The 26,489-nt window shown below is 33.7% G+C and overlaps 1 protein-coding gene across 1 annotated transcript in view; it reads right to left on the reverse strand.

Moving 5' to 3' along the window:
- Ccdc73 (coiled-coil domain containing 73) overlaps positions 1 to 26,489 on the reverse strand; it is a 123,519-nt gene that overhangs the window by 70,347 nt on the left and 26,683 nt on the right. Inside the window, exons 3-5 of the mRNA XM_015504950.2 lie at positions 11,472 to 11,543; positions 9,258 to 9,293; positions 7,766 to 7,840 (exon numbers count right to left, since the gene is read on the reverse strand). Coding sequence (XP_015360436.2) covers positions 7,766 to 7,840; positions 9,258 to 9,293; positions 11,472 to 11,543 — 183 coding nt within the window. The remainder of the gene's footprint in view (positions 1 to 7,765; positions 7,841 to 9,257; positions 9,294 to 11,471; positions 11,544 to 26,489) is intronic.

Here is a 26,489-nt window from a genome sequence, read left to right on the forward strand (position 1 = left end):
AAGTGGTAATGTGCTCACCTGGTATGCGCGGGGTGCTGGGTTCGATCCTCAGCACCACATAAAAAAATAAAATAAAGATGTTGTGTCCACCGAAAACTTAAAAATAAATATTTTAAAATTCTCTCTCTCTCTCTAAAAAAAAAAAAAAGAATTAGTGAACTAGTAGATCTAAGGAAATTACATAAAATGCAGCCAATCCACCAAGATAAAGAAATAGAAAGTGTACAATGTATAGAGACATAAGGTAAGAAGACTCAATATATATTTCTTTTTAGAAGGTAGAAAGGAGAAAATATAAAAATTGTTGGGGAAAGTAATTCTTGAAGTGATAATGGCTTAAATTTTCCAAAAATAATTAAAAGTATTAACTTTCACACTACAAAAAATATTTTAAATTATAAAAAATAGAGGGGAAAGGAAAAATATTTTGGTAATAAAAATTCTTCTAATTCCATTCAGGGATGCTTTTTCAAAATATTGTTTTCAGGGGCTGGGGCTGTAGCTCAGTGATAAAGTGCTTGCCTCACATGTGTGAGACACTGGGTTCAATCCTCAGCAAAACATAAAAATAAATAAAGATACTGTGTGTTCATCTACAACTAAATAAATATTTTTTAATGTTGTTTTTAAGAGCTTGTTTTACAGCAAAATTGAGAGGAAGGTACAGAAATGTCCCATAGACTCCCCACTATCTACATCTCTCACCACAATGGTACATTTGTTACAACTCCTGAACCTACACTGACACATCTTTATCACCCAAAATACACAATGTATACAAGCATTTACTTTTGGTGTTATACAGACTATGGATTTGTATAAATGTATAATGACATGTATTTATAATTATAGTACCACACAGAGTATTTTCACTGTCCTAAAAATCTTTGTGCTCTGCTTTTTCATCCCTCCGTCTTTCCTAACCCCTGGCAACCCCAGGTCTTTTTATTGTCTCCATAGTTTTACATTTTCCAGAATGTCATAGTGTTGGAATCACACAGGCATTGCAGGATCATCTGCCTTATTTAAATTTAAGTTTTTCTCATGTCTTTTCATAACTTAGTAGCTAATTTATTTAAGCACCGAATATATTCCAATGCCTGGATATACCAATTTATTTCTCAACTCACCTACTAAAAAACACCTTGGATGCTTCCAAGTTTTGGATTATGAATAAAGCCACTATAAATACCTGTATGCAAGTTTTGTATATACATGAGTTTTTAACTACTTTCAGTAAATACCAAGGAGCATGATTGCTGCATCATATGGTAAGAGTTTGTTTTTGTAAGAAACAGCCAAACTATCTGCCATCATTGTTGTAGTATTTTGCATTCCCACCAGGAATAAATGAGAGTCCCTGTTGCTCCTCATTTTCACCAACATTGAGTGGTGTCTGTTTTCCAGATTTTGGTCATTCAAATTGGTGTGTGGTGGTATTTTTAAAGTGATTCCCTGATGATATATATTGTGGAACATCTTCTCATATGCTGATATTCTGTATGTATATCTGTATGTATATCTTCCTTGATGAGTTGCCTATTAAGATCATTGACCCGTTTTTTTTTATTTGAGTTGTTTTCTTATTAAGTTTCAAGAATTCTTCCTATATTTCAGATAGCAGTCCTTTATCACATGCACCTAATGCAAATATTTTCTTTTAGTGACTTATCTTTCATTCTCTTGACAGTAATTTTCAAAGAGAAGTTTTAAATTTTAATGAAGGCCAGCTTATCAGTTCTTTCATGAATCATGCCTTTGCTGTTTTTATCTAAAAAGTGATCACCAAACCTCTGGTTATCTAGATTTTCTCCTATGTTATCTTCTAGGGGTTTTATAGTTTTGGTCTGTGATCCATTTTGAGTTGTAAAGGATATAAGTTTGTATTTAGAATCTTTTTTTTTTTCCTATAAGAATGTCCAGTTGTTCCAGTACCATTGTTGATGAGGATGCTTTTTTCACCTTCCCAACTCTGAGACCTTTGTTTTGTTGTTACATGTCTTTCTCTCCTTCTCTAGATGACAAAATCATTCAAATGCCTAAAAATTCCTTATGGAAAGATAAATATACACTCAAAGGTCTGGAAATTTAGTTCCCTTTTGTAAGTGTGATTAGGTAAGGCCTAATAAAATTAAGCTTCAGTTCTGTAAGAAGAACTGGTATCAAATCCTATAAAGTTTATATTTAATGACAAAATAATGAAATAATAATACTGTAAAGGTCATCTATCTCATTCATTATTTCCAATTCAGTTTTTCCATATTCTCCCTACACTCTTTTATTCATACTTCTTCTGCTTGTTCTACTTGCTCACTCCTGTCATCTTGAGTAGAAAATGTATATATGTTATTGCCTCACAAAATGGTCTTGTTTGGAAAATGCTAATGTAGTTCAATTTCCTCATTTTAACCAAAGGAAAACTGGAACTCCAAAAGAAAGCATCTTGTCACAAAATTATGTAATAAGTCATTCATAGGCAAAAACAGATTACCTGCTATCTATAGGACAACCAGCAAAGTATCTTTACTTAGCTCTTTAGGCATATTATTTTTATAAGCAAAGTTTAGTCACATACTTGAGATGTAGAAAGGTTGTCCTGCTTTAAACCATCCCTCTGAAATCAATTAACAAAGTGTCACACAAGAAATGGAATACATTCCCATTAAAGCAAAAGTAATTCCAATTTCGGGGTATGTGGTTTTTGTTTTCTATTTGTTTTGGAATTCAGTAAGTAGAATCTCTTAATTATGCACTCCAAAATAAAAGCCACTATCTGATTTTTTTTAAATTTCTGGTACCTAGCACTTAGTAGGGAAAGAGATGGAAGGGCAAAGGGAGAAAGAAAAGTAAGAGTTGCCTCCCCACCTATGCCTAAGGGGACAAGCTCAGTGGTAGAGCTCTTATCATGTTCCAGGGCCTGAGTTCAATCATTAGGACTGCCACCCCCAAAAAAGTTTTTCTCTGCCTAGTGAATTTATATCAGATCCTTCCTTACTTGAACAGGAACTTAAGTTTCTTCAGTTTGGGGGCAGGGGAAGTGGGAATCAGAAAGATGTTCATTATTCTAATGTATCATGTTTAGCAGACCATGAGTTACCTTATATATTACCAGTACTATGAATAAGGCAAAAAAAAAAAAATTCTTACAACCCTTATAAAGGTCAATCATATGAAGGGATTTCTTTGGCTTTGAAAATACTCTCTACATTATTTAGATAATTAAATATGTAGGCATGCCAGGAACTGAAATAATTTAAGAAGGAATGCTAAAAGAATGAAGTACTAATGTGAAAAGTAACACTACTGACAACTTTTTAGTAAGAAAAGATTTAATAGTTTTTAAACATTTACCAAGAAAAAAGAAATTAGGCAAAATAAGAGGCAAGTTATGCTTAGTTCAAGACACTAAGAAAACTTAACATTGGGTGTTGCTTTTTGTTTTCCTAACAGCTAAAATGGTAATTTGTTTTCTCAGTTATAAGAAATGATTTTTTTAAATTTTTCCAAATAAGCAGGAAAAAAGTTTACCCACTAGGATCATCTTGAATTGTATATCTGAGGTATGGTAAGAGTCATTAAACTTTATATAAACTTTAAACAGTAAACTTGGACCTCTCTGATTTCATCAACTTGAAAGAACATGGCTGGGTATTAGCATCATCTTCCTGCCACACTGTTACTTTTACATTGAAAATCTCAAAAACATTTAAGTTTTATTCTGTAATCATAATTATGTCTTCCATGCTTTGCTTATAGATTAATTCTAAAAATGGAAACTAATAATATTTACATTATTACAGTCAATGTATATATTGTTTGGTGCAGTTCTCAACAATGTGTTAATATTAAATTTCCTTCTTTATAAGTCTAGTGTGCTACTTGAAGGATTATTTTATTAAGGTCAGGACCTAAATGCTTTGTCTCTTTTTATATTCCATACATTGCTCAAAAACATTCCAAATTTTAATTTGCTTTTTATCTTTCTAATATAGTTGTCTGGTTTCCCTTGAGATTATAATCACCTTTTGCTTTTGTTGCAACAAGGATTATTTACTACATCACAAATATCTTTTAGCTTATTCATTCTGAGACAGAGAATCCATTCTCATATTTTTCTTACAAATATTTATCTTGGAGTTCATTGATCTTTGTTGATTTAATTTATTTTTCTTTACTTTGTTATATCAATGTAACAAAAGAAATCCAATATTAATAATTGCCTAAGGCTGGGATTGTGGTTCAGAGGAAGAAGCTCTTACCTAACATGCATGAGGCACTGGGTTTGATCCTCAGCACCACATAAAAATAAAATAAAGGTATTGTGTCCACCTACAACTAAAAAATAAATGTTTAAAAAATTGTGTAATATCTCAAATTAAGAGAATCTAAATAGTGTTAAAACAATTGGATAATAATCTGGAAAAATATGAACTTAGATACATATCTCAGACAAAGATAAACTTCAAGAAATCAAATATCTAATGTAAAATTTGAGCACATCAGAGTAATACAAGAAAACATGGGAAAATTCTTTATAACCTTGGAGTAGTGAATGGCCTTCCTGCATGTCTTAAGCTCCAAAAACCATAAAAACAAAAAGAAAATCTTACTTAAGACAAGAATTAAACAAAAAGTCAAACAAAAAACAAAATCAAAAGATAAATAGCTGAGAAAAACTGTTTGAAACTCATATAATAGACAAAGAAGGTTTATTTCATAGAAATATAAGGAATTCATGGAAATAGGAAGTAAAAAATCCAACAAAACAAAAGAAAAACAGTCATTAAAAAGTACTTCACAGAAAAAGAAAGGCAAACATCTTTAAAATATTGACTAGGGCTGGGGATGTAGCTCAGTTGGTAGAGTTCCTGCCTTGCATGCACAAAGCCCTGGGTTCTAATCCCCAGCACCACATACACAAAAAAACAAAATATTGACTCATAATAATCATGTTATATCTCACCATTTATTTAGATCTTTACTTTCTCTAGGCAGTTTTACAGTTTTCAGTGTACAAGTATGGCACCTTGTTAAATTTTCCCCTAAGTATTCTCTTCGTTTTAATGTTGTCCATAAACTGTGTTGTAATTGCTTTTCAGTTTGATTGTGCTTTGTAATTGAAATACAATTGGTTTGGATGTGTTGACCTTGTATCCTGTGACCTTGCTAAACTCACTCATTAGTTTTAGTAGCTTCTTTGTAAGTGGTATCAGATTTTATAAGATGGCTATTTTGTCTGCAAAAACAGTTTTGCTTTTTCCTTTCCAATGATATACCTTTTATTACTTTTTCTTGCTTTATTATGGAATTTTATATCCAGATAAAAACTCTTCATGAATGAAGGCAAAATAAAGAAATTCTCAGATGAGGAAAACTAAGAAAATCTGCTATCAGCAAACTTGTTGTAAAAGAACTGCTAAAAGAATTTCTTCAGACATAAAAGAAATTAAATAGAGGGAACCTTGGAACAAAGAATAGAGAATGAAAAATCTAGGTAAACAGATTATTCTTTTCTCCTTGACTTTTAAAAATTCTTTTTCTGGGCTGGGGATGTGGCTCAAGCAGTAGCGCGCTCGCCTGGCATGCATGCCCCAGGTTCCATCCTCAGCACCACATACAAACAAAGATGTTGTGTCTGCCGAAAACAAAAAATAAAAAATAAATAAAAATAAATATTAAAAAATTATCTCTCTCTCTTTAAAAAAAAGAAAAAATGAATAAAAAATAAAAATTCTTTTTCTTAAAAATATTTATCTTGGAGTTCATTGGCTAGATTTGACTATTGAAAGAAAAAATTATAACACTGATATGATGTTCAATGTATAGAGAGGAAATATTAAGACAATATATCAGGAAGCATGAAGGGTAAGGATCTAAATGGTGTTAAGATTTCTACACACCACCTAAAATAGTAAAATGTTGCTAGAAGTAGACTGCAGCAAATACACATATACATATATAAATACACATTTTTAGCCACTAGAGCAACTATTATAAAAATTATAAAGGAGACAAACTAAAAAATAAACCTCCCAAGTCTTTCTTCTAAGAATGATCTTCTCCAGCTTCTCCCACATTCACCAACTTTTAACATTTTCCATACTTTCTTTGTGTTCATACATACATAATTTTTCCCTGACCTATGTGAAAATAAGTTGCAGCCATCAGGAATCTTCACACTAAAATACTTCAGCATGCATTGTCTAAGAATAAAAACTTTGTCATGCAGAACCATAATACCAATAATACACCTAAGAAAATTAACAACTCAATATCAACTCATATAGTACTATTCAAGTTTCCCCAATTGCCCCTTAATTTTTATGGCTATATTTTTCCCTGAGCATGGATCCAATGAAGGTTCATATATTGCACTTCATTGTCATCTGTTTTTATTCTTTTTAATCAAAAATAGTTCACCCTTCTTTTTTTCTTTAAGTTTTTTTTATGACACTGAAGTTTTTTAAATATTCCAGGTTAGTTGTATTATAGGATATCCCACATTATGAGTTTGTTTCATTGTTTCTCCAGTATTAGATTCAGGTTAATTTTTTGGTAAAAGGGTAATTACACTGGCCCCGGACGGTGACACATCCCTATAATCCCAGTGGCTTGGGAGGCTGAGGCAGGAGGACTGCGAGTTCAAAGCCAGCCTCAGCAACAGCAAGGTGCTAAGTAACTCAGTGGGACCCTGTCTCTAAAAGGCCTGGTGATGTGGCTCAGTAGCTGAGTTCCCCTGAGTTCAATCCCTGGTACCAAAAATATTTATATTATATCAGTAAATTTTTGTGCCTCTTACTACATAATATTATTAACAATGCTGCATTTGATCACTTGGTTAAGGTGATGAACTTCAGGATCCTTCCACTGTGAAAATTTATATTTTGCTCTTTGTAATTAGTGTTATCTATAGGGTAATATTTTGAAATCATGAGAATATACCCTTTACCAATGATCTTTATTCACTCTTCATTTTATTTTTTTGGATGTTCCAGAAGGGAAATTATTATTTTTTCTACTCGTCACTATATCCTTGGTGCTAAGAAAAATGTCTGGCACATAGTAGACCTTCAATAAACACACTGAATGTATTATCTTTAGTTAAATATTTCTGTATTTTCCAAGAGACTGTGACCAACATAAGAGCAAAGGTGATGTTTTCTAGCCTATATTTGTAGAAAATAAGCACAATACTTATTAGCACATGATAAAAATTCGATTAGCACTATTTTAACTTTTAAGGACCATGGGTAAATTAAAATATATGGACCTTACTTGTTTTTCTCATGTGAAAAGTGTTTTAAAAGACTCTAGCTTTATTACTATAAGAAATAGTGAGCTGGGTGCAGTGGCACACATTTGTAGTCTCAGGTACAAGGGAAGCTGAGGCAGGAGGATTGCAAGTTCAAGGCCAGCCATGGCAACTTAGTGAGACCCTCTCCCAAAACGAAAAAATAAAAAGGGCTGGGGTGTAGTTTAGTAGTAATGTTCCCCTAGGTTCAACCCTCAGTAAACACACACACACACACACACACACACACGAAAAAAAATAGTAAAAGTAATTTAGTATTTTTAAAAAATAAAAGATGATGAAGCAAAGATACTAATTTGAAATTTAAGTCTCTTGGGAAAATAAAGTACTAAACTATGTAAAATATATAGTATGAATTTTCAGCTTTGCTTTGCTAAATTACATGTTTAATGATGTTTTACTAAAAACAACAATAAAATAGCAAATTATTTTTAAGTAGTACTGTTACTTTACCTGTAATGCTTTTAATGTTTCCTTCAATCCTTCTATTTCTTTTTCTTTTATTTCTGCAGCAAGTTGATATTTTCCCTTTAAGTAAAAAACTATATTTTAATACTTTCTAATGTAAATATTATAAAAGGAGGAAATATAATAGCTCAAGAACCAAAATTTGTAATTTAAATCTAATACTTCATAGGCTTTTAAGTTGTATCTGCATGACAAAATATATTTCTAATGGCTTCAAAATATTAAAAAGTAAGGCCTTTGCATGATTATAATGATCATAAAATGAAATATCTCATTATAATGACTAATCATTTTATCAAGAGAATATTCATAGAACTTTGAGATACTATATAATTATTTAATTCTTGCAGTTAGAATAAATATACAATCATCTCACAGAATATGCAAGGAGTTGGTTTCAAGAACAACATGAATACCAAAACCTAAGGATGCTCAAGTCACTTAAATAAAATAAAATAGTAGCCTGGCATGATTGCACATGTCTATAATCCCAGCAACTCAGGACACTGAGGCAGAAGGCTTGAAAGTTCAAAGGTAGCCTCAGCAACTTAATGAGGCCCTAAGCAACTTAGCAAGACCCTGTCTCAAAATAAAAAATAAAGAACAGCTGGGATGTAACCTATCCAAAAAAAAAAAAAAAAGCCTAGTGTTCATATTCACATACAACCTACACATGTCCTCCTATATATCTTAAATCTAGATCACTTATAATACTAATACAATGTAAATACAATGCAAATGTTTGTTATACTGTACTGCTTATAGAAAACAAGAAAAAAAATCTGTACATGTCTAGTACACTCAATTTTTTCTTTCCTGATATTTCCAACCAGCAGTTGGTTGAACCTGTGGATGCAAAACTGTGGATACTGTATTCTAATTAATAAAGTACAGGTACATTTATATTATATTATGAATATAAGGATGGGGAAATTTTTTTAAATTTAAAATTTTTTTACTAAAAATACTCAGCTATAATTATTAAAACAGCAAACTGCATGCTCATAAGCATAATAAAAATATGTATTAACTAACAAACAGCTAGAGAAAATATCTAGCACCTGGTTAGTTTCTACATTTGGGAATCACTTCTCCTTTCCAGGTTGGTCTGCACTCAAGTACAAGTCATTTCAATGTGTTTTAAAGAACATTGAAAAAGCACTAAATAAATACATTGAAAAAGCACTAAAAACATTAGAACATTGCAGTAGAGTGGAAGAAACATTAATTTGGGGGTTGAAATTCCCAACTTTGCCACAGCAAATCATTATATCTTCATTGAGCCTCAGTCTTCTCAATTGTAAAATGACAGAGGTCAAATAATGTAATTATTTGGGTTCTTTCTGTTTCTAGGATTTTAAGCAATCAACATTCTCCCCCATTAGTTTATTACCAAGGCTGTTTTCTACTATAGTGAATAACTGAAAATTTAATTCATTTACATATGCTTTAAATTATTTTAAAAATTAATAAATACCTTTTCTTCTTCCAAGGCATACATCTTCATTTGCAACTGATAATTTTTAAAATTAAGATCCAGATAAGTAAAACAGTAACAGTAATTTCTGCTGGTTAATAGGATTATAGAAACATTTCATATTTCTGTATTGTTTGAATTTAATATAATATGAATATGTCATTTTTACATCTAGAAAATAAAATAATAAAGATACAAAAGAGAGGGCTGGGGTTGTAGCTGAGAGGTAGAGCGCTTGCCTAGCATGTGTGAGGCAGTGGATTTGATTCTCAGCACCACATAAAAATAAGTAAAAATAAAGGCCCATTGGCAATTAAAAAAAAAGATAAAAAAGAGAGGAAAAGACAGTCAACAAAATAAGTGAACAATTTAATCTCACTTAGAGACATCAATAACCCTTCAAAGTTTCATTTTCCCCTTTAGAAATTTCCTTAAATGTCTGAATATACCATCATCTACTTCTAAATAATAGCATGTGTACTTTTCTGAAGGTATAATTTTATGAAATCATTACAATTTTTATTTGCAGACAGTATATGTGCTCTGAAAAATTTTAAATGCATATGATAGTGAAATGATGACTTTTTAAAATAATGACATTTTAAAACAAAAAACTGAAAAACACATATCAAAGGACAATAATGAAATATTCTATATTACTCAGCAATAAAAGATAATAAAATCATGGCATTTGCAGGTAAATGGACGGAGTTGGAGAAGGTAATGCTAAGTGAAGTTAGCCAATCCCAAAAAACCAAATACTGAATGTTTTCTCTGATATAAGGAGGCTGATTCATACTGGGGTTGGGAGGAATAGACAAACTCTAGACAGGGAAAAGGAGAGGGTGATGAAGGGAGGGGGAAAGGAGGTAAAAAAGATGGTGGAATGAGATGGACATCATGACCCTAAGTACATGCATGAAAACATAAAAGATGTGAATATACTTTGTATACAACCAGAGATATGAAAAATTGTGCTCTATATGTATAATATGAATTATAATGCATTCTGCTGTCATATATAACAAATTAGAATAAAAATTTAAAAAAAGAAATATTCTAAGTAGCACAAGGATACTTAGCAAAATTGTCAAAAAATAAATTTTTTCTTTGAAACGTTCTTATCTCTTCCATACTCCTTACATTCAAGAATTATTTATTTAAAACAAACATAAGGCCGGGGATTCTGCTCAGTACTTGCCTAGCGTGCTTAAGACCTTGGGTCCCACCCCAGTGGAAACTCAAGAGCACTTTCTCCCTAATCTTCAGATAACTGTGTGTTCTTTTCTTTTCCAAGTCCCTTGTGATAGCAGAGATGTACATTTGTTCTATTTGTTATCTCCTAGAGAATACTAAGATACTTTTTTGGCTTCTGCTTCCATACCCTTCAATTAAAATTCTCATAAATTTGATGAGACCTATTTCAGATTGAAGGAATAAAGTTCATTATTTGTTTAAACAAATTCAAACTAATGTGTAAATCATCAATAACCATAACACACTAGTGATATAGCTTTTATAGGTTTATTCTTTAGGTACATTTCTTTTTCTAAACAGACACTGCATAAAGATGAAGACAACAAAGGAAGGAAGGAAAAGGAAGTACAAATGAAGATAGTGGGATAAAAGGCTAATTTATTTTGAATGAGCATATTTTTTTAAACTAATATTTTCTAGCTACGGACTGAAGAGAAATTCGAAGCAGTCAAGAAGACCTAAGAATTCAAATTAACTGAAAAAGTGCTGCTATTCATTCCTTTAAAATATTTTTCTTTTGGTTTTTTTTTCTTATTTATTTCATTAGTTACTTTAAGTTGGTTGAATTTATGGAGGATTCTGTGCATGGTAATCACCTCTCATCCTTTATATCTCCTTATTTGCATCTCAGCCAGTATTATGACTGACTTTAGTAAAGGAGGAAAGTGGAAAAGGTAAGATTCCAAGATACTCTAACCAAAGAAAGAGGAAAAGGAAAAGAAATAAGAATACATGCACATCATTCACCTAAATTATTTAGAAGAAATGAAAATACATCTCCATCTCTGAAAATATTTTTCCCAAACACTCTTTATTATCAGTCATGATTTAAAGTAGCTATTCAATTATTACTCCTCATAATACCCTTTTCTCCTTCTTGTCTTCCAGGAGTCTGGAGAAAACCCTGCCTTCCTATTCATGCAAAAGGGAGGAAGTGCATTATAGTGTCTAAAATACCTGCTTTTTAAAAATTTCCATTGCTTCTTTGTGTTGCTTCACTAATGCTTCCTTTTGACTCTGAAGAGTTTCCTATTTAAAAAATTATGAGAAGTCAAAACATAAATTCTTATAACCTCATCTGCTTAAATCTTAATTTGGTCCACAGCTTAATTTAAACACATTGCATTTTTATCCTCTTGAAATGCAACTTTAAACCAATTTTATGTGTTTTTTTCCTCATGGAATCATTATGTAAAAATTTTACTTCCACTTCCTTCTTCACAATAAAAACACATTGTTTTAAAATTTTTAGACTCTGGAATGCCTGGCTCCAAATCTTTCTTCAAGAAAATACCTTTTAACCAAAGATATTAAAATTAAAAATTCTAGTACACAAATAGACTATGGTCTTAGGATTTCCAGAGAAATCAATTTTATTATCTAAGCACAAACATTCACATGGCAACATATATGACTTGAAAGTAACTGAAATAACTTTTTTTCTTTTCTTTTCTTTTGCATAACCAAAGCTATCTCAGGACCTTTTTTTAAAAAAATGCACATATATGGTCCGTTTCTTGCTCCCTCCTTTGGTGGAGTTATATGTTTTGTCCTAATTTTAACATTTTCTTCTATTTTTATAAAAATCAATAATTCTCATCATTTAAAAAATATGTCTAAGTGGCAACCACTTTTCTTATTTACTTCACAATTTCTACATAATGCATTGACTTGGCAATTTTAAATTTTTTTCTTTGACCTCCTGTTGTGTTGCAAGTTTAGCTTTATTATATAACTATTACCCCACATTTTCTCCTAGTCTTCCAACAGTTATATCAAAATTATGCCTGAAATCAATAGTCAATATCTGCATGGTTATGACTCTGTAATTATTATTTAATACTGAGCCATGTATTATACTGTGATAAAATTTTTATTTTATGCCTTTTGTTTTTATGAACTTCCTAATTACTTTAAAATATTTAAGTTTCCAAAGTTAATTTTTTAAAAAATAACACTGCCTTTCCCAGATCTACATTAATTGGTTCATATTCCCAGATGACAAATGTGAAGCAAAAATTACTTAGAAAATTTCCAACTGCCTAGGAAACAGATTTAGAAAACCTTTAGATAAGCCAAGTACAGTGACACACACCTATAATCCCAGCCACTTGGGAGGTTGAGCCAGGAGGATCTCAAATTTGAAATCAGCCTGGGCAACTTAACAAGACCCTATCTCAAAAAAAAAAAAATAAAAAGGGCTGAGGGTGTTGTTTAGTTGGTAGAGTGTCCAAGATCAATCTACAGACCAGAAAAAAAAGGAAATATATCAAGTAGGCAAATCAATGATATTGTTTTGGGAGGAAATCAATTTCTCACTTTATCCTCAAACTTACAAAGAGATATTTCTCTAAATATTAAAGATTTATAGGAGTTACTCATATAATGGGCATTTCTGATCCCTGATATTCACCCTATTCCACCTTGTAAATGTTACCTTTGAACCCCCAAATGAGAAATATTATTTTCTCCTTTATGATACCACATCTTACTTTTACACATTATTCACATATATGTGTGTATACATATATGAATACATTCATATATATGTATATGATATTTTACATACAACAAAACTAAGGATTTTAATGGAAAACAGGTTTTTAAAATTTATTATTCTAATTTGTTATACATGACAGCAGAATGCATTTCAATTCATAGTACACATATAGAGCATAATTTTTCATGTCTCTGATTATACACAAAGTAGAGTCACACCATTCATGTCTTCATATATGTACCTAGGGTAATGATGCCCATCTCATTCCATCATCTTTCCCACTCCCATGCCCACTCCCTTCTCCTCCCTCCCCTTTGCCCTATCTAAAGTTCCTCCATTCCTCCCATGCTCCCCACTCAACCCCCATTATGGATCAGCAATCACATTAGAGAAAACATTCGGCCTTTGGTTTTTTGGGGACTGGCTTACTTCTCCAACTCTATCCATTTACCTGTAATTGCCATGATTTTATTCTCTTTTAATGCTGAGTAATATTCCATTGTGTATATAGCCCACGATTTCTTTTTCCATTTGTTTAGCTATTGTGAATTGTGCTGCTATAAGCATTGATGTGGCTGTGTCCCTGTGGTATGCTGTTTTTACGTCCTTTGGGTATAGAGTGAAGAGTGGGATACCTGGGTCAAAAGGTATTTTCATTCCCAGTTTTCTGAATCTCCATTCTACTTTCCATATTGGCTGCACCATTTTATAGTTCCACCAGCAATGTATAAGTGTGCCTTTTTCCCCCCACATCCTCGCCAACAGTTATTGTTGTTTATATTCTTAATAGCTGGCATTCTGATTGGAATGAGATGAAATCTTAGAGTAGTTTTGATTTGCATTTCTCTAATTGTTAGAGAAATGTTGAACATTCTTTCATATATTTGTTGATTGACTGTATATCACCTTCTGAGAAGTGTCTGCTTAGTTCCTTGGCTCATTTGTTGATTAGGTTATTTGGTTTTTTTTTTTTGGTGTTTAGCTTTTTGAGTTCTTTATATACCCTACAGATTAGTGCTCTATTTGATGTGCAAGTGGTAAAAATTTGCTCCCAAGCTGTAGGCTCTCTATTCACCTCACAGATTATTTCTTTTGCTGAGAAGAAGCTTTTTCATTTGAATCCATCACATTTATTAATTCTTGATTTTAATTCTTGTGCTATAGGAGTCTTATTAAGGAAGTAGGGGACTAATCCCACATGATGAAGATTTGGGCCTACTTTTTCTTCTACTAGATGCAGGGTCTCTGGTTTAATTCCTAAGTCCTTAATCCATTTTGAGTTTTGTGCAGAGGGAGAGATAGGGGTTTAATTTCATTTTTGTTGCATACGGATTTCCAGTTTTCCCAGCACCATTTTTGAAGAGACTATCTTTTCTCCAATGTATATTTTTGGTGCCTTTGTCTAATAAAATGTAATTATGTGGGTTAGTCTCTATATCCTCTATTCTGTACCATTGGTCTACTATGGCTCTGTAGTATAGTTTAAGATCTGGTATAGTGATTTCACCTGCTTCACTCTTCTTGCTAAAAATTGCTTTAGCTATTCTGGGTCTCTTATTTTTCCAGATGAATGTCATGACTGCTTTTTCTATTTCTATGAGGAATGTCATTGGGATTTTGAGTGGAATTACATTAAATCTGTATAATGCTTTTGGTAGTATCATCATTTTGACAATATTAATTCTGCCTATCCAAGAACAAGGGAGATCTTTCCATCCTGTAAGGTCTTCTTTAATTTCTTTATTTAGCATTCTGTAGTTTCCATTATAGAGGTCTTGCACCTCTTTTGTTAGGTTAAGTCCTAATTTTTTTGAGGCTATTATAAATGGGGAAGTTTTACTTGTTTTCCTTTCAGAGGATTTATCACTGATATACAGAAATGCCTTTGATTTATGAGTATTGGTTTTATATCCTACTACTTTGCTGAATTCATTTACTAGTTCTACAAGTTTTCTGGTGGAATTTTTTTGGGTCTTCTAAGTATAGAATAATACCTTCGGCAAATAGTGCTAGTTTGAGCTCTTCTTTTCCTGTTTCCCTTTGATTTCTTTCATCTGTCTAATTGTTCCAGCCAGTGTCTTAAGAACTATGTTAAACAGAAGTGGTAAAAGAGTGCATCCCTGTCTTGTTCCAGTTTTTAGAGGGAATGCTTTCAATTTTTCTCCATTTAGAATGATGTTGGCCTGGGACTTAGCATAGATAGCTTTAAAGTGTTGACACATGTTCCTGTTATCCCTAGTTTTTCTAGTGTTTTGAACTTGAAGGGGTGCTGTATTTTGTTGAATACTTTTTCTGCATCTATTGAGATGATCATATGATTCTTATCTTTTAAGTCTATTGATGTGATGAATTACATTTATTGATTGCCATATGTTGAAATAACCTTGCATCCCTGGGGTGAATCCCACTTGATCGTGGTACACTATCTTTTTTGATAAGTTTTTGTATTTGATTTTCCAGAATTTTATTGAGAATTTTTGCATCTATGTTCATTAGAGATATTGGTCTGAAGTTTTCTTTCTTTGATGTGTCTTTGCCTGGTTTTGGAATCAGGGTGATACTGGCCTCACAGAATGAGTTTGGAAGTATTCCCTCTTTTTCTATTTCATGAAATAATTTGAAGAGTATTGGCATTAGTTCTTCTTTAAAGGTCTTATAGAACTCCATTGTGTATCCATCTGGTCCTGGCTTTTCTTAGGCTTCTGATGGCATCTTCTGTTTCATTGCTTGAAATTGATCTGTTTAACTTGTGTATATCATCCTGATTCAGATTGGGCAAATCATATAACTTTAGAAATTTGTCACTACCCTTGATATTTTCTATTTTATTGGGTAATGGTTTTCAAAATAATTTCTAATAGTCTTCTGTATTTTTGTAGTGTCTGTCATGATATTTCCTTTTTCATCATCGATGTTAGTAATCTGAGTTTTCTCTCTCCTTCTCTTCATTAGCATGGCTAAGGGTCTGTCGATTTTATTTATTTTTTCAAAGAACCAACTTTTTATTTTGTCAATTTTTTTCAATTGCTTCTTTTGTTTCAATTTCATTGATTCTTCCTGTCTTATTCTACTTTTGGTGTTGATTTGTCCTTCTTTTTCTAGGGCTTTGAGATGTAATGTTAAGTTACTTATTTGTTGACTTTTTTTTTTTTTTTAATTTTTTTTTTTTTAATATTTATTTTTTAGTTCTCGGCGGACACAACATCCTTGTTTGTATGTGGTGCTGAGGATCGAACCCGGGCCGCACGCATGCCAGGCGAGCGCGCTACCGCTTGAGCCACATCTCCAGCCCCTGTTGACTTTTTCTTTTAGGAATGAACTCCAATAAATTTTCCTTTTAGTAATGCTTTCATAGTGTCCCAGAAATTTCAATATGTTGTATCTGTGTTCTCATTTACCTCTAAGAATTTTTTTAATCTCCTCCTTGATGTCTTTTGCAACCCATTGTCCATTCAGTAGCATATCCAGGTGTTTGAGTAGCATTTATTTATTTATTATTTCATTTATTTATTTCTAATTTCATTCCATTATGATCTGATGAAATGCAAGGTAGTATCTCTACTTTTTTATATTTGCTAAGAGTTGCTTTGTGGCATAGTATATGGTTTATTTTCAAGAAGGATCTATGTGCTGCTGAGAAGAAAGGGTATTTGTTCATTGAAGGATGAAATATTCTATATATGTCAGTTAAGTCTAAGTTAATGTTTTGTTTTTTCTTCTTTTTATTAATTTTTTATTTATATCTGACAGCTGAATGCATTACAATTCTTACTACACATATAGAGCACAATTTTTCATCTCTCCGGTTGTATACAAAATATATTCACACCAATTCGTGTCTTTATGCATGTACTTTGGATAATAATGTCCATCACATTCCACCATCATTTCTAACTCCATACCTTCTCCCTTCCCCTCCCTCCCTTCTGCCCTAATTAAATTCTATAGTTTCTTTGTTCAGCTTTTGTTTGGATGGTCTATCCAGTGGTGAGAGAGGTGGTTAAAGTCACCCAGAATTACTGTGTTGTATATATTTGACCCTTGAACTTGAGAAGAGTTTGCTTGATGAATGTAGACACTCCATTGTTTGGGGCATATATACTTATAATTATTATGTCTTGTTGATATATGGTTCCTTAAGCAGTATGTAATATCCTTCTTTATCCCTTTTGATTAACTTTGGCTTGAAGTCTACTTTATTTGATCTAAGAATGGAAACCCCTGCTTGTTTCCACAGAACATGTGAGTGGTATGTTTTTTCCCAACTTTCACCTTCAGTCTGCAGATGTCTTTTCCTATGAGATGAGTCTCTTGAAGGCAGTATATTGTTGAGTCTTTTTTTTAAAACTATCTGCCAGTCTATGTTTTTTGATTGGTGAGTTTAGGCCATTAACATTCAGGGTTATTATTGAGACATGATTTATATTCCCAGTCATTTTTGTCTATTTTTGGTAATTTAACTTGACTTGGTTTCTCCTTTTATTGGTTTTTCCTTTAGTGTAAAACCTCCCTTTGCTGATTTTCATTGTTGTTTTTCATTTCCTCTTTGTGGATTTGCTGAGGATATTCTGTAGTGCAGGCTTTCAAGTTGTAAATTCTTTTAGTTTTGTTTTTCTTGGAAGATTTTTATTTCATCATTAAATCTAAAGCTTAATTTTGCTGAATATAAGATTCTTGGTTGGCACCCATTTTCTTTCAGAGCTTAATATATGCTGTTCCAGGATCTTCTAACCTTCAGGGTCTGTGTTGAAAAATCTGCATATACCCTAATTGGTTTCCCCCCTATGTAATCTGATTCCTTTCTCTTGCGGCTTTTGAAATTCTCTCCTTATTCTGTATGCTAGGCATTTTCAGGATAATGTGCCTTGGTGTGGATATCTGTTGTGAAATTGTACATTTGGTGTCCTGTAAGCCTTTTGTATTTAGTTTTCCAATCCTTTATTCATGTTTGGAAAATTTTCAGATATTATTTCATTGACTAGATTGTTCATTCCTTTGGTTTGGAACTCTATGCCCACCTCTAACCCAATTATTCTTAAGTTCTGCCTTTTTATGTTATCCCATAATTCTTGAATGTTCTGCTCATGGTTTCTTACCATCTTCACTGTGTAGTCAACATTCTTTTCAAGATTATATATTTTGTCTTCATTTTCTGAGATTCTGTCTTCCAAGTGATCTAATCTGTTGGTGATGCTATTGAGTTTTTAATTTGGTTTATTGTTTCTTTCATTTCAAGGATTTCTGTTTGTTTGTTTGTTTTCAGAACCTCTATCTCCTTATTGAAATAATCTTTTGCTTCCTATATTTGCTTATGTAGCTCTTTATTGAAATAACCTTTTTCTGCCTGTATTTGCTCTTTTATATCATCCATTAATTCACAGAACATTTTAATTATGTACATCCTGAACTCCTTCTCTGTCATTTGTTTTGTTGTGCTGCCCATGGATTCTAATCATGTAGTACCTTGGTTTGTTTGGGGCACTCTCTACCCTTGTTTTTTCATGTTGTTCCTGTGTCTTCCCTTTAGGCACTGTGGATCCGAGGTGTTACAGTTTTTACCCTATAGGCTTATAGTGTCCCTGCAGGGTTCAAATACCTCCCCTTTAAGGGGGAAAATAATATTAACAGACCCCAATACAAACAATATACAGCCTTAAACCAATTAGCTGATATTAAGATGTTTATGGTTTTGTCACAATATGCAGAAATGGAGAGTTCAATTATTATCCACAATATAAACAGTAGGTTTGCAAAAGTGTCTACAGTTTCTGATGGTGGACAAAGAGAGAACCAGAGGTGGGATGTAGGATGAGATATTAAGGAGGTAGGAGGTGAGGATATAGAGTTATTAAATCTTAGGAAGCCTGAAAAAGGTATCTAAAGAAGTTAGCTAGTAGCAGAAGAAAAGAGAGAAAGTGATTTGGGGGAGACCAGTGGGAAGACAAGAGAGATTACAAAAAAAACTCATAAAAATTAAGAAAAATAAAAATGTAAAAATAGGAGATAAAAGAATATACAACACAACTGTAATATACTAATCAGACATCCCAGACCTCAGTAGCTTAATTCATGAAAACATACTTTGTTTCACAAATGTTGGAGATGTGAGGGTAGAAGAAGAGAGAGAGTGAAAAGAAGGGAGAAAAAATCTCAAAGGGGCTGAGGTCATGGCTCACTGATAGAGCACTTGCCTAGAATGTGAGAGGCACAGGGTTAAATCTCAGCACCACATATAAATAAAGATTCAATGACAACTAAAAAAAAAATCTCAAAGGAAAATATAAGGATTGATTTTGTTGGAGTTCATTATCTTTCCTACTTCCCTTCTCATCCAATAGGTGGAGTTGTCTGCTGTTTGCTGGTATCTCCACCCTTAGGATGGTGAAAGTTATTAGGGTAGGAGGATTGGTCTTGGGGGCAGAGCTCCTAGGGAGGTCGGGTATAGCACTTACAGGTCCCACTGGGAGATTGCACTCCAAGGATCTCCTTTGGGGTGTGTTAGTATGATGTGGGTGCCTGATCTTATATCCTTATATCACCTGTAGACCTCACAATCCCTGGTCTCTAATCTGTATATCTCACTCATTCCCCCATTCCTACTTCCCAATCAGGAACCTCTCTCTCCAGAGGTCTTGTGATCTGTGCTCTGGGGGCTGTGCACCTGTGAGGAGAGCTGTTTTGTATTGGGCAGTTCAGGCCAGGTTTTGCTATGGACCTGCCCTGTAACTGCAAGCATGGTTCTGGGTTAGTAGCTATGGGGGAGAGGGAGGAAGTGGGGACTATAGTTACTTTGATACTGCTTCTAGGCCCCAAGCTGAGAGTTGCCCCAACTAAAGATAGATATAAAGGTGTCCCAAGATGGAGGCTGCTTTCCGAGATGGGGTGTCAGGTGGGGTTAGGTTGGGTGGTGGCACTGGGTGGTGTGTTCAGAGATGCAGCTCTGTGGTGAGCAGTGTTGTGGCTGGCGGCTATCTCTAGTCCCTATCCTATGTCTCCAGGTGAAAGCTACCACATGTAGGGGACTATGGAAGTGATTTCAGTGTCCCAAGATGAAGGCAACTGGGGGAGCTTCACATTGGTAGATGAGGTCCACAAGGGAGTGGCAGCTGGAGGTCTCACGTGTAGACAGTGGCTGGGTATCCTGTGTGGGAGAAGCAGTGGGATTCCTGCATGGGTGTAGCTGTTGGGGGTTCTCTAGTAACTTGCAGAGAAACAGTATTCCCACTACTAGAATCTTAGTCACAAAACAACACAAAATCCATCCTCCTTCTAGCCTGCCATCTTGGATTACCAGAAAACAGGTTTTAAATGTTTTTATGTCTTAATGGAGAAAAAAATTCAAATACGCTAACGTAGTGATATAAAACAAATTGTCTGGCAAACTTTCTTTCAAGAAATATTTTGATAATCAGTGAATTACTAGAGAAAATCTCTCTCTTAGCTCTTTCTTATAAATGTTGCCAATAGAGAAAATGTGTTTTTAAAAAAAGAAGAAGAAGAAGAAGTAGTAGTAGTCATAGTAGTAGTCTGCTGCTATTCTTCTGCTATCCAAAGGCAAAATGACAATCTAGTCTCTTGAGCAATGACTGTGGTACAAACTGATCTATTAGAAACCCTCCCTAAATTGAAGTTTAATCTCATTTGTGAATAGGTCATTTTTTTAAAGAAAAATGGGAAAAATATCAGACAGGACACAGCACAGCAGTCTCAACTGACCTATCTTATGACTCCTTACCAGAATTAAAATCCGTCCAGATGACAGAACTTTCAGCAAAAGCTTGCCAAAAGTCAAGAGGTAAGTGAGTTAACATTAACAGCAGTTATGCCTTTGAAGAAGCCCATGCTTTTGGACAGAATTAGGGTTTCCAACCTCAGTAGGAATCCCAATTTCAAATGGTTAACAATTTTCAGTGTTGTAATGCTTCTTGAGGAGGTGGCTATCGTAAGTCTACACTTTCAAATAGCTAAAAAGAAAAAAAAATCAAAAGAATAGCAATACTTCAAACCATCTGAAAATTGTATAAAATTTAAATTTCAGTGCCATAAATAGTGTTATTGGAATACAGACTCATTTATTCTTTTTTTTTTTTTTTTTGGAGCCTGGGCAGGGTACCAGGGATTGAACTCAGGAACACTCAACCACTGAGCCACATCCCCAGCCCAATTTTGTATTTTATATTAGAGACAGGGTCTCACTGAGTTGCTTAGCGCCTTGCTGTGGCTGATGCTGGCTTTAAACTCATGATCCGCTTGTCTCAGCCTCCAGTGCTGCTGGGATTACAGGTATGTGCCACCACGCCCGGCTAACACTTTCATTCTTTTAAATACAGAACATGGCTGCTTTCACACTGTAACAACAGAGTTAAGTGGCTATGAAAGAGATCACAGGGTCCACAAAACCTGAAATATCTACCATACACTCTTTACAGAAAAAGCTTGCTGACACCGAATTCAGATAATCAGATTGCAATGCCTAGTTTTGCAGGGTTTTGTTCTTTATTTTCCCAAATGTTTTATTTCCTCTTTGGTAACAATTTAAAACCTTAAATAAGTAAACATATTATTTCTTAATCATGATATTTCCAAAGTCCTTATCATTAATATTACTCTCTATTCTTGGCCACTCTGTGATATGAGTCTAATAACAGACTGAAATTTGTTTGTGATTGGGGATGTCCTTTGTCCTCTTGCTTTTACTTGGATATTCTTGGCTGCTGGCTTAGTAAAATCTACATAGTCTAATAATAATTTTTTTCTCACCATTTTTTCATATTGGTATATGCAAACGTGTGACTTCTAGAGTCTTAAATACTATTGTACAGACACTGTCCTATCAAAAGATCACTCAAGAAAAGAGGGAAAATGTACAAATATACATAGTATAAACAACTACTATAACATGGAGTAACACAGAGCATGGATGTCAGGTGGGTTCCCTGTCTTAAAAATTCAAAGAATGAAATCTATGGACACAAGGGTAAAAGTAAAGGAACAGGATTTATTAGAGCAATATAAAGAAAGAAAGCAGAATTCCCAAAGAGGGAGGGGTGCCAAGAGAGGGATGCCAATGGATGTCTGTTGTCTAGGGAATTTTATGGGCTTGATATGTCCATGTAGGTGATTGGTGGAATATAGGATTTAGAAAGGGGGCCAATCAACTATTTTGCCTTCTTCTGCAAATATGGAGAATTTGACAGATTCATTACAGAAGTATAAGAAAACTGTTGGTTTTGAATATTGATCTTGTATCCTGCTACTTTGCTGAATTTGTTTATCAGATGTAGAGGTCTTTTGGAGTTTTTCAAGTTTTCTAGGTATAGAATCATGTCATCAGCAATGGAGATAGTTTGACTTCTTTTCCTATTTGCATCCCTTTAATTTCCTTCTCTTGACTGGTTGCTAGAGTTTCTAAAACTATACTGAATAGGAGTGGTGAGAGTAAACATCCTTATCTTGTTCCTGATTAGAGGAAATGCTTTCAATTTTTCTCTATTCAGTATAATGCTGACTTTTGTTTAACATACATAGTCTTTATGATGTTAAGTTCCTTCTATTCACAGTTTCTCCAGTGTTTTTAACATGACTAGATGCTAAATTTTTGTCAAAGGACTTTTCTGCATCTATTGAGATGATCATATGATTTTTGTCCTTGATTCTGTTTATGCAATGAATTACATTTGTTGACTTATTAATTTAAACTAACCATACATCCCTGGGATGGTTCCAACTTGGTCATGCTATATAATCTTTTTTATGTGGTTTGCTAATACTTGATTAAGAATTTTTGCATCTTGTTCATGAGAGGTATTGGTAGTTCTCCTTCTTTGATGTCTCTTTTTCTGATTTTAGTGTCAGGGTAATACTGGCTTCATAGAATTAGTTTAGGAGTGTTCCCTTCCTTCTTAATGAAATATTTTGAGGAGGGCTGCAGTAAGTTCTTCTTTAAAGGTCTGTTAGAACTCAGCTGAGAATACATCTGGTCATGGACTCTGCTTTGTTGGAAGGCTTTTAATTACTGCTTTGATCTCATTGCTTGAAATTGGTCTGTTTCCATTTTCTATATCAATATGGGTAGGTCATATGTGTCTAGAAATTTATCAATATATTCTAGCTTTTCTAATTTGTTAAAACTTAAATTTTCAAAATAGTCTGTAATAATCCTCTGGATTTCAGAAGTGTCTGTGGTGATATCTCCTTTTTCATCTCCAGTTTTGTTGATTTGGGTCTTCTCTCTCATTCTTTTGGTTAGTTTTGCTAGGGGGCTATCAATCTTGTTTATCATTCCTAAAACCAACTTTTGGTACACTGATTCTTTGTATTGTTTTTTATTTTCCATTTTATTAAGCTTTGATCTTAAAATTATTCCATCTTCTACTGGTTTTGGAAATAGTTTTTTCTTGTTTGCTAGGGCCTTGAGATGGAGCATTAAATTGTTTATTTGCTTATTTGGGGTCTTTTTGAGGTTTTTTTATTTTAATGTGGGAATTTAATGCTATAAACTTACCTCTCCCTACCATCTTCAGAGTGTCCCAGAGGTTTTGGTATATTATATCACTGTTCTCAATTTTAGAAATTTTAAAATTTCTCTTCTCATTTCTTTGATGAGCCATTCATCATTTAAAAGAGTACTGTTCAATCTCCATGTGTTTTTGTGGTTTATATATGTTTTCTTGATGTTGATTTCTAATTTTGATCCATTATAATCTAATAAGATACAAGGAATATCAATTTTTTTATATTTGCTAAGACTTGCTTTGTGTCCTAAAATATGGTTTATTTTGGAAAAGACTTCATGAGCTGCTAAGGAGAAAGCATACTCAGCTGTTGTTGGGAGAAATATTCTCCCAAAAATATATGTTTATTAGGTCCATTTGACTTATAGTATCATTTAGGTCAAAAGGTCTTTATTGATATCATTTGTGGATGTACCACAAGTTAAACATTGAGTTTAACTAAAGCAATACTTTTGAAAGTGAAACAATGAAAAAAAAATTTTCAGTTTTTTTTCTTTTTAACAAATGTTCTGGGTCAGTTTACCACCTGGGGAACAAAGGTGTTAAAATATAGCTGTGCTGAACTGAGCCACTTATCTGTACTACATAGTACTTGAAATCAATCCTAAAGTCAAGATATAAAACCCTTTTGAGAGACAAGACCCAATGTGTTTTATAGCTACCTCACTTAGAGGTACTTTTCTTTCCCAAAACAATCAAAACTTAATTTAAAATTTGACTATACATAAGTTTTATTCCTCCTTCTATCTTCAGTTCAAAATACTAGTAATAAGGTTTATATCTTGTCTGATCTGGATGATGTGGTCCAGGAAGTGGGGTTTGAGAAGGCAGACACTGAATTCATGAAGGAGGAGGTGGCTCTCTTTGTGCTGGGCATATACCAGGACTCATTTCCTCTAGTTCTGCAAATGGAGGGCTCAGAGTTCCTTGATCTTCAGTAAACTGGAGTAAAGGATTAGAATTATAATGGTGAGGAGGGGTGCAGTTACATGTTGGACACAATGTTGAGGTGGGGGAGTGTCTGGAGGAGGATAATTTCATATATGTTGGCATCTAGGCAATGATATATGCAGTGACAGGGGGTTATTGGTGGTGGAGCAGAGGTCACTGGTGAAGGTAGAGCCTGGCTAAATACCAAATGAGGAGTACCTGTAGCCTGGGGAAGATGTGGCACTGGATGGCTTATTGGTGGTTGAGGAGGTAGAAGTGGTAAATAATGTTGCTGTGGAGGCATAATATGGTGAGGATGTGTTTTAGTCAAGTTTTTCACTGCTGTGGCTTAAAAGACCTGACAAGAACAATTTTAGAGGAGGAAAAGTTTTGGGGGTGTCTCACAGTCTCAGAGGCCTCTGTCCATAGACAGCCAGCTCCATTTGTCAGGGTTTAGGATAAGGCAGGACAGTATGGCAGAATGTGGTACAGAGAAGCAGTTGATCAGTAAGTAGAGAGAGAAATTCCACTTGCCAAATACAAAATATATACCCCAAAGGCATGCTCCCAATGACCCATGTCCTCCAGCCACACTCTACCACTTCAGTTACCAGTTAATCCCTATCAGAGGATTAATTCACAGGTTAGGTTAAGGCTCTCATAACCCAATCATTGCTTCTCTAAACCTTCTTGCATTTTTTCACACATGAGCTTTTGGGTGACACCCCACATCCAAACCATAACAGGATGCCATACCACTGGTTGACCCTGGATAGTCAGGATGATAGTGAGCAGGTACTATGGCAGGAGGTGGTGGTTCTATAGCATCTGAATTTGAGTCATCCTGAATAGGGACAGTTATGAAAATGTTGTGTTTTCTTATTGAAATGCAAAAGATTTTCTTACTGACTGAATGAGGTGGAGGTATAAGTTCCAAAAAAGGTATCCAGGAAAATCTTTGATGCTTTCCCAACAGTTTGCTCCTTTTACAGTCATACCATTCTTCTTAATCAAATTATAATTATAATTAAATCCTTGCTGATCATCAGATGGAGCCTTTTAGGCATCCTGTTTATAGTCCTTTGTGTTTGAGATACAAGTTTGACTTTTTCCCTTGTTTGGAGATAATTCAAATATAGGAATTCATCTGCAAACATCAAGACCATCCAATGATTCAGAACTATTAGTACTTTGTAACTCATTGTCAGTGTGATTCACGATTCAGCTCTCACTGTGGGTTTTTCTAAGCCATCTTTTTGAAATCTTTCTCTGATTTTGCTGGAGGAGTGGATTCCAAGGGTGAGTCTCTATGGTGTAGACTTGTAGTACACCAGATGCTTCCCAGCCCCTCTCAGAAAAGGGGAAAACAAGCAATAGCAAACACAGTAGTGATCAACATCAGCATTAGAATAACTGTCCTCTGATGCTTTCTACGGGATATACACCATTAATTACCAAAAGAAATGGTGGGGTTACTATTTAATAACAGCAAAAACAACAAATAACTGTGAACTAGATCTAGCATTAAAGTACAGAGCAGGTGTCAACTATGCCCTCCCCGGTACTAACAACTGCAACAACATGAAAACTGAGGGTAGTAATTATATAAACTAAATTGTTCTTAAATATAGCAAAATTACAGTTAATTAAGAGAAAAGAAAATAGTATATGAAGGTAAAATAAAGTTTAAAATATTCAAAAGATACAAAGAGATACAACAGGGACAGGTAACAAGTAATGGCTATAAAAAAGGGGGAGTAAAAAATAAAAGAAAAAGAATAAATAACAAGATAAAGAATTAGCTAATTTGGCTATTGAAGGGGAAAGAGAGGAGAGAAGGAGTAATATGAAAAAAAAAAGGGCCAAAACAAAAAGTCAATCCAAAACACATAAACAAACAAAAATAAAACCCCTTCTCCTCTAAAGTCAAAACAAGTCAAAATAACAAATAGTTGAGAAAAGAAAAAGTTTTAAGATTTTTTTTTTAAAAGAAAAGCTCAGGCTAGGGCTGTAGCTCAGTGGCAGAGCATT

This window comes from Marmota marmota, unplaced genomic scaffold (genome assembly GCF_001458135.2).
Source record: "Marmota marmota marmota unplaced genomic scaffold, marMar, whole genome shotgun sequence".
Lineage (NCBI taxonomy): Eukaryota > Metazoa > Chordata > Mammalia > Rodentia > Sciuridae > Marmota > Marmota marmota.